Source organism: Hyalella azteca, unplaced genomic scaffold (assembly GCF_000764305.2).
Source record: "Hyalella azteca isolate HAZT.00-mixed unplaced genomic scaffold, Hazt_2.0.2 contig11821, whole genome shotgun sequence".
NCBI classification, from domain to species: domain Eukaryota; kingdom Metazoa; phylum Arthropoda; class Malacostraca; order Amphipoda; family Hyalellidae; genus Hyalella; species Hyalella azteca.
In genome coordinates this window covers 374,103-392,993 of record NW_025941804.1, presented here as the reverse complement: position 1 = coordinate 392,993, position 18,891 = coordinate 374,103, and the positions used below count along the sequence as shown (strand labels likewise).

General features: G+C 38.7%; 1 protein-coding gene across 1 annotated transcript in view; it reads left to right on the top strand.

Moving 5' to 3' along the window:
* The window catches only part of LOC108683253 (transient receptor potential channel-like), a 40,134-nt gene that overhangs the window by 18,025 nt on the left and 3,218 nt on the right, over positions 1–18,891 (top strand). The window contains 13 exon segments of the mRNA XM_047883025.1: positions 276–390; positions 1,531–1,720; positions 3,397–3,608; positions 4,706–4,791; positions 6,992–7,145; positions 9,767–9,808; positions 11,455–11,684; positions 12,712–13,006; positions 13,945–14,102; positions 16,281–16,427; positions 16,831–16,932; positions 17,010–17,067; positions 18,041–18,271. Of these exon segments, the coding sequence (XP_047738981.1) occupies positions 276–390; positions 1,531–1,720; positions 3,397–3,608; positions 4,706–4,791; positions 6,992–7,145; positions 9,767–9,808; positions 11,455–11,684; positions 12,712–13,006; positions 13,945–14,102; positions 16,281–16,427; positions 16,831–16,932; positions 17,010–17,067; positions 18,041–18,271 (2,020 nt within the window).

The window sequence follows — 18,891 nt, the reverse complement described above, 5'->3', positions numbered from 1 at the left end:
TTAGTTGGTAATTTTCAATTGGTGGTAATTCTTTTAGTTGAAATTTTTTGCTAAAAAAATTGTTTTGTTATTACATATAAATATATAATTTAATTAATGATAATTTAATTTATATGCTTCCATAAACGTCTTTATTTCAACACTCATTAAATTATTAAATTTAATCCCTCCCGCAGGTACTAAATGATAATTTAATAAATGATAATTTAATTAATATGCTTCCATAAATGTGTTTATTTAGACGCTAATTCAATTATTAAATTAAACCCTCATAGGTCCATCTCTGAGAAGGGGTCTGCAGTCTCGACCCCCACAGACCGCGACTCCTGCGCGGGGTCTGATACGTGCGAGGGCGGGTACCACTTCGACTACCCCTTCAGCGAGCTCATGGTAGGTACTGGTGCTGGTGCTGGTACTGGTACCACCACTTCGACTACCCCTTCAGCGAGCTCATTGTACGTACTGGTACTGGTACTGGTGCTGGTACCACCACTTGTTGTTGTTGTTTCTTGCGCCAAACGTCACGCTCGCGTGGGTGGAGGCTCTGGTGGTGGTCGGGGGGGCGGCACCGGAAGAGGAGGGAGATGGGCAAAAGCAGGGAGGGTGGCCAAGAACGTCGACGCCTCCACGGGGTTGTCCCACAATGATGAGACGCTGAGGGACGTGGGGAAGGCGGGGCAGGCGAAGAGGTGCTGGACGGATTGGAGGGGATCCCCGCACTCCGGGCAAGCGGCGCTAAGGGAGCGACCGACCCTGTGGGTGTAGGACGCAAGGGAGCTGCAGTATCCCGAGCGTAGCTGGGATAGCGCTGAGCGGTAAGGACGAGGGAGCGAGGCCTCTTCTACTGCAATCGGTGGTGGCGGGGTTGAGAGGACCGCGTTGTGACCGGCCGTCGCCGCAACACGGGTGGCTATCTCCCTACGGAGGGAGTGTTTTGCCTCTCCATAGGCACCGTCGGGCATCCTGCCGTCGGCCAGGAAAGGCGCCATAAGGTGGCCGAATCTTGACTTGATTGAGGCTTTCATGGGGCGGTCTCCGGGGGGAGCGGAGACGATGTTGAAAGAAGCATGAGCAGGCTGGAGGGCGCTGGCGAGAAATTGCGCACAGGCCAGGTCCAGGTGGGCGGACAGGGGTAGGACGCCGGTCTCATGGTGGAGATGGGCGATTGGGGCCATCTTGAGGCAGCCAGTGGCTAGTCTCAAGGCTGAGTTTTGAATGATCTGGAGACTTGCGATTGCGGTTCGTGAGGCGACTGGGTACCAAATGGGGGCAGCATAATTTAAGATTGGGCGAGTAATTGTTCGATATGTGNCTGGTACTGGTACTGGTACTGGTACTGGTGCTGGTACTGGTACTGGTACTGGTACTGGTACTGGTACTGGTACTGGTGCTGGTACTGGTACTGGTTCTGGTACTGGTGCTGGTACTGGTACTGGTGCTTGTACTGATGCTAACACTGCTGACTCATATATATTAATATTAATAGACGAGACATTAGGTAATGGGGCTAATGGGGCCCATTATTACCAGGTGTGGGCGGTGCTGTCACAGCGGCAGGCGCTGGCACTGCTGTGCTGGCAGCACGGGGAAGAGGCCCTCGCTAAGAGCCTCGTGGCCGCTAAGCTCTACAAGGGCCTCGCCCTCGAGGCCGCTGATGACGACCTCGAGACCGAGGTGCACGAGGAGCTCGTCTGCTACGCCAAGGAATTCGAGACATTAGGTAATGGGGCGGTAATGGGTAAATGGGGCCATTAGTATTAATGAGCGAGACATTAGGTAACGGGGCAGTAATGGGGCCATTAATAGGAGCTTGTCTGCTACGCCAAGGAGTTCGAGACATTAGGTAATGGGGTGGTAATGGGGCCATTAATAGGAGCTCGTCTGCTACGCCAAGGAGTTCGAGACATTAGGTAATGGGGTGGTAATGGGGCCATTAATAGGAGCTCGTCTGCTACGCCAAGGAGTTCGAGACATTAGGTAATGGGGTGGTAATGGGGCCATTAATAGGAGCTCGTCTGCTACGCCAAGGAGTTCGAGACCTTAGGTAATGGGGCGGTAATGGGGCCATTAATAGGGCAGTAATGGGGCCATTAATAGGGCAGTAATGGGGCCATTAATAGGCCATTAATAGGAGCTCGTCAGCTACGCCAAGGAGTTCGAGACATTAGGTAATGGGGCTAATGGGGCCATTAATAGGGCAGTAATGGGGTGGTAATGGGGCCATTAATAGGGCAGTAATGGGGCCATTAATAGGCAGCAATGGGGCCATTAATAGGAGCTCGTCTGCTACGCCAAGGAGTTCGAGACGTTAGGTAATGGGGCGGTAATTGGGTTGTAATGGGTCTAATGGGGCCATTAATATGAATGCTGCCATTATAGGCGAGACATTAGGTAATGGGGCAAAAAAGGGACAGTAATGAGTCTAATGGAGCCATTAATATTAATAGACGAGACATTAGGTGATGGACCAATAATGGGACAGTAATGGTCTAATGGATCAGTAATGGGTTTAATGGTGCTCAATAATATGTAATATTCTAGCATTATATGACTCGGTAATGGAAGGTGTCGAGACTGAGGAATTCGGGCTATGCTAAATAGTATGAGATAATGTAATGTAATAATGGTAATGTAATGTAATAGTAATGGTGCTGTAATGGTGAGATAATGAGTCTAATGATATTTTTTAATATGTAATATTTCAGATTAATTTTATTTTTAAAATGTTGTTACTGTTTTATTACTGCAATGCAAATGCGCTGTTGTCCTGTGTAAAATCAGGGGTTTTTAGCACATGTAAAATTGCCCGCATGAAATCAATTATATTTTTACAGCTGTATAACTGCTGCCGTGTTTATAGCTGAATTACTTTTGATATTTTTACGGTTCTGCTATATAACTGCTGACTTAAATGCAGATGTATTTTTACAGCTGAAAAACTACAGATGTATATCTACAGCTGTATAACTGCTAACGTAAATGCAGATGTATTTTTACAGCTGAAAAACTACAGATGTATATCTACAGCTGTATAACTGCTAACGTAAATGCAGATGTATTTTGTACAGCTGAATAACTACAGCTGTATATTTACAGCTGTANATATATTTACAGCTGTAGAGCTGCTCACGTATTGCTACAGCCGTATAACTACAGCTGTATAACTACAGCCATATATTTACAGCTGTAGAGCTGCTGACGTATTGCTACAGCTGTATATATTTATATATTTACAGCTGTAGAGCTGCTGACGTATTGCTCCAGCCGTATAACTACAGCTGTATATTTACAGCTGTAGAGCTGCTGACGTATTGCTACAGCAGTATAACTACAGCCGTATACAGCAGTATAACTACAGCCGTATACAGCAGTATAACTACAGCCGTATATTTACAGCTGTAGAGCTGCTGACGTATTGCTACCAGCAAGACGACTCACGTGCGCACGAGTTGCTGACGTACGAGCTACGTAACTGGTCCAAGCAGACGTGTCTGTCACTGGCAGCAGCTGTCAACCACCGCAGCTTTATTGCCCAGCCCTGCTGTCAGATATTGCTGGCAGACCTCTGGCTGGGAGGGCTGAGAACTAGGAAAAATACTAATATTAAGGTGAGTATTACTATATAATATTAGTACTAGTAATACTACTAATATATACCTAGATATAATACAACCAGTCCTGCTGTCAGATATTGCTGGCAGACCTCTGGCTGGGAGGGCTTAGAACTAGGAAAAATACTAATATTAAGGTGAGTATTAGTATATAATATATACCTAATACTACTAGTAGTACTAATATATATATAAATAATAATATAATAAATAGCGACCAGCCCTGCTGTCAGATATTGCTGGCAGACCTCTGGCTGGGAGGGCTCAGGACTAGGAAAAATACTAATATTAAAGTGAGTATTAGTATATAATATAATAATACTAGTAATATAGAAATATTATTATAATAAATAGCGACCAGCCCTGCTGTCAGATATTGCTGGCAGACCTCTGGCTGGGAGGGCTTAGAACTAGGAAAAATACTAATATAAAGGTGAGTATTAGTATATAATATATAATACTAATACTACTAATATATATAAATACTAATATTAAAGTGAGTATTAATATATAATATATAATTTATAATACTAATACTACTAATATATTTAAATACTAATATAAAGGTGGGTGGCTGGGAGGGCTTAGGACTAGGAAAAATACTAATATAAAGGTGAGTATTAATACAAGACAAGATATTAAATTAATTATGACAAGATATTAAAACAATTTGACATAAAATATTAAAACAAGTTAACTTAAGATATTAAAACAAGTTAATATAAGATATTAAAACAAGTTAATAGAAGATATTAAAACAAGTTAATAGAAGATATTAAAACAAGTTAATATAAGCTATAATAAAACAAGTTAATATAAGATATTAAAATAAGTTAACATAAGATATTAAAACAAGTTAATGGAAGATATTTAAATAAGTTAATGGAAATTAAAAGAAGTCAAACAACAACAAGAGAATATGTCAAGATATTAAAATAAGGTACCTAATAGAGATATTAAAATAAGTAAATTTTAAAATAAGTTAACATAAGATAATAAAATTAGTTAACATAAGATATAATAAAACAAGTTGATATAAGATAATAAAACAAGTTAATATAAGATAATAAAATAAGTTACTATTACTCGGTGAGGTGCTGCTGGGTCTGCTGCTGCCGCCGCTGATCACGTGCCTGGGCTTCAGGAGCAGAGAGGAGCTACGCACCATGCCCCAGACCAGGTGGGGTCTACGGGGGTCTATTAAGTTAGTTTCTTTGGTCTGGGGCTAGTCACCATGCCCCAGACCAGGTGGGGTCTACGGGGGTCTATTAACTTAGTTTCTTTGGTCTGGGGCTAGTCACCATGCCGCAGACCAGGTGGGGTCTACGGGCGTCTGGTAGTCCTAATGGTCTATTAAATTAGTATCTTTGGTCAGGAGCTAGTCACCATGCCGCAGACCAGGTGGGGTCTACGGGGGTCTGGTAGTCCTAATGGTCTATTAAATTAGTATCTTTGGTCAGGGGCTAGTAACCATGACGCAGACCAGGTGGGGTCTACGGGGTTTAATGGTCTATAATCTGGATGTATATAGATAGGGTCAAGGGGCAGAGGCTAGTCATCATGACGCAGACCTGGTGGGGTCTACAGGGGTCTAATGGTCTATTAACTTAGTGCCTTTGGCCAGGGGCTAGTAACTATGCCGAGGACCAGGTGGGGTCGGTAAGACCCCATTGAAGTTCCCTCCCCGTTTTTCCCTCTATTATAATATTTAAATGATTATTATGTATTATTGAGGTCTATCAATCACAAATAGTTGCGACCCTTAATACTCGATACAAAAGTGTTGTCAATCACGCATCTTTGCTGTGGTATCTCGGCCTACGAATGCCGTACATGATATTCTTCCCGAACAAAATTTGGGGACCGAATAGGCTTCGGTGAAGAGTCGCCACACTCGGCACAAAGTTTTTCTGGGTACATGTGGCCTCTGATCGAAATCAGCTTCTGGTTAGAATCTCCTTTCTGACTTAATAGTCGTACGAGCGTATGAAAAGTGTGTCTTGAGAGTACGAAAAGTGTGTCCTGAGAGCGTGAAGATGTGTCTGTCTTTGAGAGTATGACAAGTGTGTCTTCGATGAGAGTATGGCAAGTGTGTCTCGAGAGTACAAAAAATGTAACATGAGAGTATGAAAAGTGTGTTTGCCATGAGAGTTTGACAAGTTTCTTCCAAGAGCATGAAAAGTGTCGTGAGAGTATGAAAAGCGTGTTATGAGAGTATGAGAAAGGCTGCACAGAGGCTGTCCTTCAAGCCCGGCCGAATCGGACATTAGCGGCTGATTTACGTGCTCCCCGAGTCCTAGGCGGCACCTATTCCCTAACAAAATTTAATGCCTGGGTCGACTCTGCATCAGGTGCCGCCTATGAGTCGGGGAGCACGTAAATCAGCTTCTCTATATATGTCCGCTTTACCCTAACAAAATTCGGGGACCGCCTAGGCTTCGGCCGAATAGTCACTACACTCGGCGCAAAGTTATTCTGGGTCAGTTGGCCAACTGATAGCAATCAGCGACTAGTCAGAACCTCCTGGCCGACTTTATGGTCTCCTGAGAGTAGGGCAAGAGTTGGCAGAATCCCCTCAGTCCCCTCACCGGGCTCTGGTAGCTGTCTGATTCGGGGACCGGAATGTAGACCAAAAAGCGGACATAGAGAAGCTGATTTACGTTCGGTCCGAGTCCTAGGCGGTTCCTAATTCAGGCTCGCCACCAACTAAAAATTTTGATAGCCGGGTAGCTCAAGGTTTAAACCCTAACAACATTCAGAGTCGCCCCAGCTTCTGGTAATCCAAATCAGAAGCTTCCGCGTCTGTAAATTTTCACTGGGAATGGCAGCATAATTGCGCTAGGCTCGGCCAACCCTTGACATACCCTCTGGCGACTATGATGTCGGCAAGGATATTTGACCATAAGTTGATTTCGATAGGAGAGCCATGCAGACCAAGAATAACTTTGTGCCGAGTGTAGCGACTATCCGACCGAAGCCTAGGCGATCCTCAAATTTTTTTAGGCTTGCATAGCTCGCCCGTATATAAATTTTGTATGCGGTGTATCAGTGCATTATATGAAATAATTTGCACTGAACCCAGAATAACTTTGTGTCGAGTTTAGCGACTCTTCGGCCGAAGCCTAGGCTGTCCTAAAATTTTGTTAGGGTTGCATAGTTCGGCCCGTATATAAATTTTGTACATATCAGCGCATTAAATTAAATAATTTTCTCTCAATTAATGTGTACCTCTCCCTCTATGGAGGATTGTATATATTGGTGCATTATATGAAATAATTTAATTAAATAATTTTTTAATTTAATAATCCCCCTAGGAAGGATTGTACATATATATTGGTGCATTATATGAAATAATTTTTTAATTTTAATAATCCCCCTAGGGAGGAGCGGTGGGATGTTGGGGGGGAGTTCGGCCCCGGGGGCGGCGGGGGGCGGTACCCCGACTCCGACACAGCGTCTGACAGCGACGGGGAGGGCGAGGGTAGGACGAGGGCACGCAAACCCTCGTCTGAGGGCGGCATTGACAACGAAATGGTCAGGGCATGACTATTGACACGCTTATTTTTATCAGTGTCCAGTGTACTAGTATGAGTATATCGCAAAATAATGTTAATTTTGACACGCTTATTTTTATCAGTGTCGAGTGTATGAGGAATAGATAACGAAATGGTCAGGGCATGACTATTGACACGCTTATTTCTATCAGTGTCGAGTGTATGAGGAATCGATAACGAAATGGTCAGGGCATGACTATTGACTCGCTTATTTTTATCAGTGTCGAGTGTATACGTATAGAGGAAGAGCATATCGCAAAATAATGTTATTTTTGTCACACTTATTTTTTTCAGTGATGTGTATCTATAGTCACAGGCAGAGCATCTCGTCGAATTATATTATTTTTTGTAACACTTATTTTTATCAGTGTAGAATAACACAAAAACTGTATGTAGAAGTATGGCGTCTCGCCAATTGTCACACTTATTTTTATCAGTGTTAAGTGTCCGCATCCGTGGTGAAGACGTATCACAAAATAATATTATTGTTTGTCACACTTATTTTTATCAGTGTTGTTGGGTGTCACAGAGACTATCGCGATTTCACGAAAAAGTCTGATTTTTAAGCACGAAATTTCGTACCATTTTCACGTATTTGTGATGTTACCGAATTGTCAAAATTATATTTATTAATACGGACGGAGTTGATAGTTAATTATAATCGCTAATTTTTTTCAGTAATTAAGCTTGAATTCGCAAGTTTCTGCCAGTGACCATTGAATTAATTAAATAATAATTAAATATTAATTTAGGTATATGGATTGGCCTATCATATAAGTAATCATTAATAATTATAATTAGTAATGAATACTTAATTGAATACTTAATTAATTGATAAAATTATTTATTATTTATTATATTAATTGATAATCAAAATTGATTACTTATTAATTAATTGACGAAATTATTTATTATTTAATTAATTATATATATGATAATTGAAACAGAATAATTACTAATTAACTGACGAAATTATTTATTGCTTAATTGATAATTGAAACGATTACTTATTAATTAACTGACGAAATTATTTATTATTTAATTAATTATATATTTAATAATTGAAACAGAATACTTATTAATTAACTGACGAAATTATTTATTGATTAATTGATAATTGAAACGATTACTTATTAATTAATTGACGAAATTATTAATTAATTAATTATATATTTGATAATTGAAACGATTACTTATTAATTAACTGACGAAATTATTTATTGATTAATTGATAATTGAAACAATTACTTATTAATTAATTAACGAAAATTGACGAAATTATTTATTATTTAATTAATTATATATTTAATAATTGAAACGATTACTTATTAATTAACTGGCGACATTTCGTAGGAAAACGACGTAACGAATGACTTGCCTAACCCACACCCCCAAGAAGGGGGGGTTGAGGGGGGCCAGGTACGATTAGCATATGGGGTTTGATTATTAATATTTTAATCTAATCATTAATAATGGATTAAGCCTTTAATAATTAATCCCCCCCACCCCTACCTGTGTTTCCCCCCACCCATTCCTAATTATTACTATAACGTTATTCATTAAATAATGTGTATCATTCATTTGATTTATAATTATTCATTTATATATGTGGTGCTGAAATCGCGGAATTACCTATTCTATAGAATCGGTATTTCGTTGCTGATTCAGAAAATCGAACGTCAGAGTTAGAACGTAAATCGACAGTTAGAGTTAGAACATTTTTGGCCAAGATCCTTTATATTTAAATATTATAAAAAAAACTTTGCTGACTGATCTAACCCCAGATTCCTATAGTATAGAAATGCTGATTCTACAGATTCGGCAAACTGGCTGCCGATTCCATAGAATCGGCAATTCCGCGATTTCTGCACGACATGTATATTTTTCTTGATTATCTTTGACTCGGTGCTGGGGAATTTTCAAACTGTGAAGTTTATAATAAAAAAATCATGATTTAAATGAATTCCTTTTGTTTTTCAAAGTATTACGGTTACGGCCGTGTGGTTATTACATATCACCTTGTGGACTAATTACCTGTTATTGTGTATTATTTACATCAATAACAACACTTTATTTCACTTGCAGTAAGAGGAATATATTTTTTGACCGCAAGGATGTTATTGTGAGATTTATTATCATATTGAAAATTTTTATTTTATTTTAATCGCGTTTCAAAATCAATTTTTCGTGGATATCGACAAATTTTTCACTGACGAGTAATATTTTTATTTTAGCATAAAGTGTAAAGAAAGGACGAATATTTATTAATACATCTAATAAATAATTTATAGACATATTAGTTAATTAATTATTAAGTAATTAATTAATTAATTATTAAGTTCAAACCGAATTAAAAAATGATTCAGTGAAAAATTTTTTACCATGAAAAACAATTTTGAGTGAAAAAAAATTAACGGAAAATTTTGTGATTTGCCAATAATGCTATTGTTACCGGGATACCTGGCGATGTTTTGATTTTTTTCTGTATTTGCGACGATGTTTTGGGTTTTTGTGTGTTGTGTTTTTTTGTGTGATGTTTGTGTGTGTTGTTTGTGTTGTGCTGTTTTGTGTGGTGCTCACACTGGCTGTGTTTGTGTGCAGTGTGTGACCACCTCCACCCCCCTCCACACCACCGTCATTAAGGTATGATTCCTGGCATGCTGGTATATTCCTGGTATACCTTCACTCTTTCCTGGTATATTCCTGGTATACCTTAACTTAATCCTGGTATATTCCTGGTATACCTTAACTCATTCCTGGTATATTCCTGGTATACCTTAACTCATTCCTGGTATATTCCTGGTATACCTTAACTCATTCCTGGTATATTCCTGGTATACCTTAACTCATGCCTGGTATATTCCTGGTATACCTTAACTCATGCCTGGTATATTCCTGGTATACCTGAACTCATGCCTGGTATATTCCTGGTATACCTGAACTCATGCCTGGTATATTCCTGGTATACCCTAACTCATTCCTGGTATATTTTATATTTTCAGTATCTGCAATTCATTTTTTTCTCAATATTTGCTTCCCTCATTTCTGTTTCTTGGAATGAAAAACTAATCAGATTCCTTTAATTCCAATTCCTTTGATTAATTGATCAATTAATTTAATTACTATATATTTTGATTATAATTTGAAAGATTTTATTAATGATTGCCTCTATAATTGTCACTATCTTCATATTTATTCAGTCTCGCTTATAATTAATGCTTTTCTCCTATATTTTTTTAATTATCAATTAATTTAATTCAAATTTTAGTAGTTCCTTTTTTGTAGGTTCTTAATTTTTCTGCATGGTAAGCTAGGAACCATTCTCTTTTATCTATATACATTTTATATCTATTTCATACATGTATTACTTATATCTTTTTCATTTACCGTATGTATTACTTATATCTATTTCATTTATTTTTTACTTATATCTATTTCATTTGTGTATTACTAATATCTATTCAATTTATTTATTAACAGTATCTATTTCATTTATGTTTTACTTATATCTATTTTATTTATTTATAATAATATATTTTTCATTTATTGCATTACTAATATCTATCCTATTTATATTTAACTCTCAAAAATCTTCAAATAATAATTAAATATTATCAGCATTAATTATGTTCTCATTCTGAATTAATTTAATTAATTTAATATTTTCAGCTTTTTTGTAAACAATTTTTACATCTCTATTCTCTGTTATTCCTCTTGATAAAGTTTTCTTGAATTATTTCCTATTTATCTGTTATAAAATAATCTTTTTTAAAAATTAATTATCTATTAACTGTGTTTACCAAATTCTAATATTTATTTGGTGCAAAATTTACTTGGATTACAATTTTAATATGTTTTTGAAATTGCTTGTGCAAAATTTAATATTTTTCTGAAATGCAAAATGAACATATTTTTATTTCATCTTAACTGCAATATCAACATAATTTTTTATGAACCACAATATCAACAATTTTTTATGAACTGCAATATCAACATAATTTTTTTATGATCCAAAAATCAATGGAATTTTTATGAACCACAATATTAACATAATATTTTTATGAACTGCAATATCAACATAATTTTTTCATTAACTGCAATATCAACATAATTTTTTATAAACCGCAATATCAACATAATTTTTTATGAACTGCAGTATCAACATAATTTTTTCAGGTGCTGCATATCAACATCATTTTTTATGAACCACAATATCAACATCATTTTTTATGAACCACAATATCAACAATTTTTTTATGAACTGCAATATATCAACATAATTTTTTCAGGTGCCACTTATGAACCCAGGCAATCAACAGCCTAACAACAAACAGCCTAACAGCAAACAGCCTGAGACAAACAGCACCCAACAACAACAGCACCCCCCGCCCCCCGCGGGGGTGGTGGGGGGTAGGAGGGGTGGGAGTGGTCACCCCCCCTTCCTGTTCCCCTTCATCCCCGCGGACGCCGACCCCTCGAGTGTGTTTGGGGGTCCCAACTCCCAGAACGGGGGGCATGGGTGAGTCACGTTTGGGGGACACCTGCAGGGGTGACTTTACCCTCTTTTCCCCTCACGTTTACCCTCTTTTCCCCTCAAGTTTACTCTCTTTTATTTTCAAGTTTATCCTATTTTCCCCTCAAATTTATCCTCTTTTCTGCTCAAATTTATCCTCTTTTCACCTCAAGTTTATCCTCTTTTCCCCTCAAATTTATCCTCTTTTCCCTTCAAGTTTATCCCCTTTTCCCCTCAATTTTACCCTCTTTTCCCCTCAAGTTTACTCTCTTTTATTTTCAAGTTTATCCTATTTTCCCCTCAAATTTATCCTCCTTTTCCCTCGAATTTATCCTCTTTTCCCCTCAATTTTATCCTCTTTTCCGCTCAAATTTATCCTCTTTCCCCCCCCCCCCNCCCCCCCCCCCCAAGTTTATCCTCTTCTCCCTTCAAGTTTATCCTCTTTTCCCCTTAATTTTATCCTCTTTTCTCCTCAAATTTATCCTCTTTTCCCCCCGAGTGTACACTCTTTTCCTCTCAAATTTACCCTCTTTTCCATTCAAGTTTACCCTCTTTCCCCCTCAAGTTACTCTCTTTTCACCTCAAGTTTAGGCTCTTTTCCCTTCAAGTTTAAGCTCCTTTCCCCTCAATTTTCCCCTCTTTTCCCCTCAACTTTACTTTCTTTTCCCCTCAACTTTACCCTCTTTCCCCTCAAAATTAACCTCTTTCCCCCTCAACTTTACCCTCTTTCCCCCTCAACTTCACCCTCTTTTCCCCTCAACTTTACCCTCAACTTTACCTTCTTTTCCCCTCAACTTTACTCTCTTTTCCCCTCAACTTGACCCTTTTCCCCCCTCCACTTTACCCTTTTTTCCCTCAACTTTACCCTCTTTTCCCCCTCAAGTTTTCCCTCTTTCTTCCTCAAGTTCACCCTCTTTTCCCCTCAAGTTTACCCTCTCTTCCCCTCAGAACTCTTTACCCTTTTTACCCTCTTTACCCTCAGAACTCTTTACTATCTCTTTCCCTCAGAACTCTTTACCCTCTTTACCCTCAGAACTCTTTACCCTCTTTACCCTCAGAACTCTTTTCCCCTCAGCACACCCGGCAACGATGACACCGACTCCACCACCACCTCCCACCCTCCCCACCAGGACCGCCACCCCGCCCCCCAGGTCCGCCGCCGCTCCACCATGGTGGGGGTGCGTCGGGATGTCCCCCCCTCTGCGGGGGTCACCATCCCCCCTGGGGACCTCACCCTGCCAGACAAGCGGGGGGCCAAAGAACTGTCGGCCCGCATCAAGTTCTACGAGTTCTACAACGCGCCCATCACCAAGTTCTGGGCCCACTCGGTGGGTTCTGGGTCATAACCAAGTTCTGGGCCCACTCGATGGGTTCTTGGCATAACCAAGTTCTGGGCCCACTCGATGGGTTCTGGGCATAACCAAGTTCTGGGCCCACTCGGTAGGTTTATGGCCATAACCAAGTTCTGGGCCCACTCTGTGGGTTCTGGGCCATAACCAAGTTCTGGGCCCACTCGGTGGGTTCTTGGCATAACCAAGTTCTGGGCCCACTCGGTAGGTTATGGGCCATAACCAAGTTCTGGGCCCACTTTGTGGGTTCTGGGCCATAACCAAGTTCTGGGCCCACTCTGTGGGTTCTGGGCCATAACCAAGTTCTGGGCCCACTCTGTGGGTTCTGGGCCATAACCAAGTTCTGGGCCCACTCGGTGGGTTCTGGGCCATAACCAAGTTCTGGGCCCACTCGGTGGGTTCTGGGCCATAACCAAGTTCTGGGCCCACTCGGTGGGTTCTGGGCCATAACCAAGTTCTGGGCCCACTCGGTGGGTTCTGGGCCATAACCAAGTTCTGGGCCCACTCGGTGGGTTCTGGGCCCACTCGGTGGGTTCTGGGCCCACTACAATAATTTAAAATAATTTTTATAATTTCGAAAAGACCTACAATAATTTACAACTCTGTGCACAGATAGAGTACATAGTTACCGTTTTAGTAACTATGTTCGTATGTGTAATTCTTAATAGTACACATGTCTCCATGTACAGATGGCGTACATAGTGTTCTAAATAGTACACATGTCTCCATGTACAGATGGCGTACATAGTGTTCTTAATAGTACACATGTCTCCATGTACAGATGGCGTACATAGTGTTCTAAATAGTACACATGTCTCCATGTACAGATGGCGTACATAGTGTTCTTAATAGTACACATGTCTCCGTGTACAGATGGCGTACATAGTGTTCTTAATAGTACACATGTCTGTGTACAGATGGCGTACATAGTGTTCCTGTGCTTCTACACGTACGTTGTACTAGTACGCCTGCCCCCCACCCCCCACTGGACGGAGTACTATGTAATATCGTACATATGTACGCTCATGGTCGAGAAGGTGCGCCAGGTTATGGCCAAGGAACCCAAGAAACTCAAGTAAGTTCATGCTTAATAATATATTTATTAATAACTTATATTATATATAGCAATATATGACATATTAATTTTAATTTATTAATTATTATATATAGCAATATACAACATATTAATTTAATTTATTCATTATTATATATTGCAATATATGACATGTTAATTTAATTTATTAATTATATATTGCAAAATATGACATATTAATTTAATTTATTAATTATTATATATAGCAATATATGACATAATTAATTAATTTATTAGAAATATGTCCGAGGTTGCACTCAAGACATTGAACTCATTATATTAAGCTCTACCTGAGGATCGGAGCCCATACTTTCAAAAAAAGTTAAGAGATCGTTAGTTCATCAGCCAATCATTGACGGCCTTTCAAGCAAAATCCACCAATCATAGACAAGAAAATTATTGTTAACACGCCATGACGACAATATCAACAATAACGTACCTATTGTACAGAATAGCATTACTGTTGTACACAATAGCCGTAGTATTGTACACAAAGTCTTAATATAGTACACATTAGTCCTACTGTTGTATACAATAGCCATACTATTGTACATAAAACGTACACATTGTAATAATAACGTCACTATTGTACCCACAAGCAGGAGTTATAGTAACAATAATGTCACAGATTGTAAATTATTACCAACTATGATATTGAGCTCATTATATTAAGCTCTACCTGAGGATCGGGTTACGTTGACTAAGGAAGTGAGGGATAAGTAAGACACACAAGTCCAGATAACGTATCTTGCATACGGGGTGGTAATACAGAGCAGTCCTGATAACGTATCTTGTATACGGGGTGGTAATACAGAGCAGTCCTGATAACGTATCTTGTATACGGGGTGGTAATACAGAGCAGTCCAGATAACGTATCTTGTATACGGGGTGGTAATACAGAGTTGCGATACAGAGGAATAAGCTACGGCATCGACCGTAAGGTCGGAGAACTCAAGCTACACGCTACATCGCGGAGCGCTAACAGCTACTGGGGGGTTTGTTCAACACTTTGACTACGATTGCTTCATCTTGTACTATTATTTCATTTTTTGTACTGTTTTTAAACAGGCTTGCCAGACGGTCATTTTTTCCGGACAAATTCCGTGATTTAGTTTTTCTCAATTGCGTTGGCCGGCTAAAATTTATGATAGGGGTACTTCCTAATTAAATTTTAAATACTGCAAAAAAGAAAATGAATAGAATTTTTATAGTGGAACCTACAAATAGACTAGTATATTTTGACTTATCGGCCTTTTTTGACCTTTTTTGTTCTCGGATTTGGCAATTTTAGGCAACCTGAATTATGTATACCACTACGTCCTGGAGAAATACATTTCGTGGTACGCATATGTACCAATACGTAGTCAACGTGTTAAGGTTGCTAGACCTTGTATAGCCTTCGCTTCCGCCCACAACTTAAGTCTTGATCGCGTGATCTATCACGTGTCTATCGGTATCTACGTATTGGTACTCATATGTACCAATACGTAGTCAACGTGTTAAGGTTGCTAGACCTTGTATAGCCTTCGCTTCCGCCCACAACTTAAGTCTTGATCACGTGATCTATCACGTGTCTATATGCGGTATCAGTGACACCGAGGACTCAATAGCTAACTAGGTCTGTTGGTAAACACATTAGGACTTGTTTCCGCGATCTACTTTCGGACATATTAATTTTTTTTAATTCAACTCGAAAGTTCTACTAAACTTAGAAATTTATTTATTTTAAAGACATAAAAAGTATGTCATAATTTCACGAGTATCAGTCCTGCCGTGACTAAAATAGAATTAGTATTCATAGCTTTTTAAATTCATTCCATAAAAAGGTGGAGGAGTTGGCGAGGGGAGAGGGCCAATATGACCCACTAATATTAATTAATAATAATTAATAATAATGAACATTGATTAATTTATTAATATGACCCACTGATATTAATTAATGTTATTTAATAAATTGAAACACCCCAGGCAGAAACTGGAGGTGTGGGCAGACAATGTCACCCACTAATCTTAATTAATTAAATAATATTAATTAATTAATTAATATAACGCAGGCAGAAGCTGGAGGTGTGGGCAGACAGCATGACCCACTAATCATAATAAATTAAATAACATTAATCATGATTAATTAAATAATATTAATCATAATTAATGGGGCAGGCAGAAGCTGGAGGTGTGGGCGGACAACAGCTGGAACGTGTGGGACAGCATCTGTGGTGCCATGTTCCTGGCAGCGCTGGCACTGCGTCTACAGCCGTCTACCCGCAGTGCTGGTAGAGTTATCTACTGCAGTAATATTATGTACTGGTGAGTCTACTGCTACATCTACTGCAGTAATATTATGTACTGGTGAGTCTACTGCTACATCTACTGCAGTAATATCTACCTTATTTGAATTAGTCTACTTATATATTCTATTTAGGACAACATTTATTGTATATAACCATCGATTTAATCTCTTCAATGTCATATAAGAATAATTATATTATAATCCGTTAACATTTTCTTAATTAAATCAGACCATTTTAGTTAAGTCTTATCCATACCTGGCGGTAAACCATTTATTTTCATGATTTTCATTATGATTTGTTTTTTTTTTATTCTAACGATAATGATTATAATGATGTGCAGGTACCTGAAGATCCTAGAGATCCTATCATCACACAAGTATCTAGGACCCCTCGTAATGATGATGTAATGATGTGTGCAGGTACCTGAAGATCCTAGAGATCCTATCATCACACAAGTATCTAGGACCCCTCGTAATGATGTGCAGGTACCTGAAGATCCTAGAGATCCTAGCATCACACAAGTATCTAGGATCTGTCTCTTATACACATCTAGATGTGTATAAGAGACAGGTGGGTGGTGGTGGGGGGTGGTGGGGAGCATCCTGAGTCCTGACGAGGACCCCAACTGGCGGCTGGCGCGACATATATTCGTCCAGGTGGCGGGGGAGGTGGTGTATGGTGGTGGTGGTGGGGTGACATGTATTCTTTCAGGTGGCGGGGGGTGGTGGGAGGTGGACTGTTATTTAAATATTATTATTAAATTTCTATGATACGTTATTAAATAATAGACAATATAATGAATATCATTAGAAATCTTGAATGATACCTTATTAATTTATAGACAATTTAATAAATATTATTATTACTTTTTTATATGTTTTTTTATATATGATAAATCCATTTACTAACTCTCTACTTCCGTACTGCATAGAGATCTTATTATTGATTATTTATTGTATGTATTTATATATAGACTATATGCTAAATATTATGATTTATTGAAAGTATTTATTTCTAGACTATATACTAAGTATAATAATTTATTACAAAACATCATTCCCCCCCAGCCAATATTATATATATTACATATACTAAATTTAATAATTTATCAAAATAAATAATTCTCCCTTAGCCATACTTCATGCTGTACGGTGATTTATTTAAAGCTTATATACCTAAGATAATTATTTATTACAATGTTATTGTTAGTTATTTATTGTATGTATTTATTAATAGAACATATACTAAATATAATAATTAATCACAATAAATCCCCCCTCAGCCATACTTCATGCTGTACTGGGATTTATTTATAGACTATATACTAAATATTATTATTAATCACAATAAATAATTCCCCGCAGCCATACTTCATGCTGTGTAGGGATTTATTTATAAACTAACTATATACTAAATATTATTATTAATTACAATAAATAATTCCCCCCAGCCGTACTTCATGCTGTACAGGGATTTATTTATAAACTATATACTAAATATAATAATTAATAACAATACATCCCCCAGCCGTACTTCATGCTGTACGGGGAATACTTATTTATTGTATGTATTTACTTATAGACTATATACTAAATATTATTATTAATTACAATAAATCCCCCCCCGCAGCCGTACTTCATGCTGTACGGGGAGGTGTTCGCGGGTGACATAGACCCCGACTGTGGGGTGGATGGGGAGATACCCTGTCACCCCGGCCGCTGGATCACCCCTATAGCCATGAGTATTTATCTACTCGTTGCCAACATACTCATGATCAACTTACTCATCGCCGTATTCAACAACATATTCAACGCCATCAACGCTATGTCGCAACAAGTCTGGAAGTTCCAGAGGTTCCAGGTATTGATAGTATTTTTATGGAATTTTATGGTATTTTTAATCATATTTTTATGGTATTTTCAGGTATATATATGGTATGGTAATATCATGGCAGGGTATTACCGTAGCATGGTATTACCATAGTGTACCTATTAGCACAGTATTGTAATAATATGCATGGTATTACCATTGTGTATTAGCATAGTATTGTATTAATATAGCATGGTATTACCATAGTGTACCTATTAACACAGTATTGTATTAATATAGCATGGTATTACCATGGTGTATTAATATAGTATTGTATTAATATAGCATGGTATTACCATAGTGTATTGATATAGTATTGTATTAATATAGCATGGTATTACCATAATGTATTAACATAGTATTGTATTAATATAGTTTGGTATTACCTTAGCATGGTGACACATAAATGCTATATTGCGATCGTATTATCGTTCCCATAAATAAATTACGAGCGAGATGACACGCGAACAATACGCGTGCTAACACAGAGAGCGCCGACACGCACACACCTCCCGTCGTGGCGGCCGCGCCGCGACTGACGGTGAGGGATCCCCGCTGCCCTTAAATCACCCCCACCACCCCGCCCCTCACCTCGCCCCTCATCACCCCCA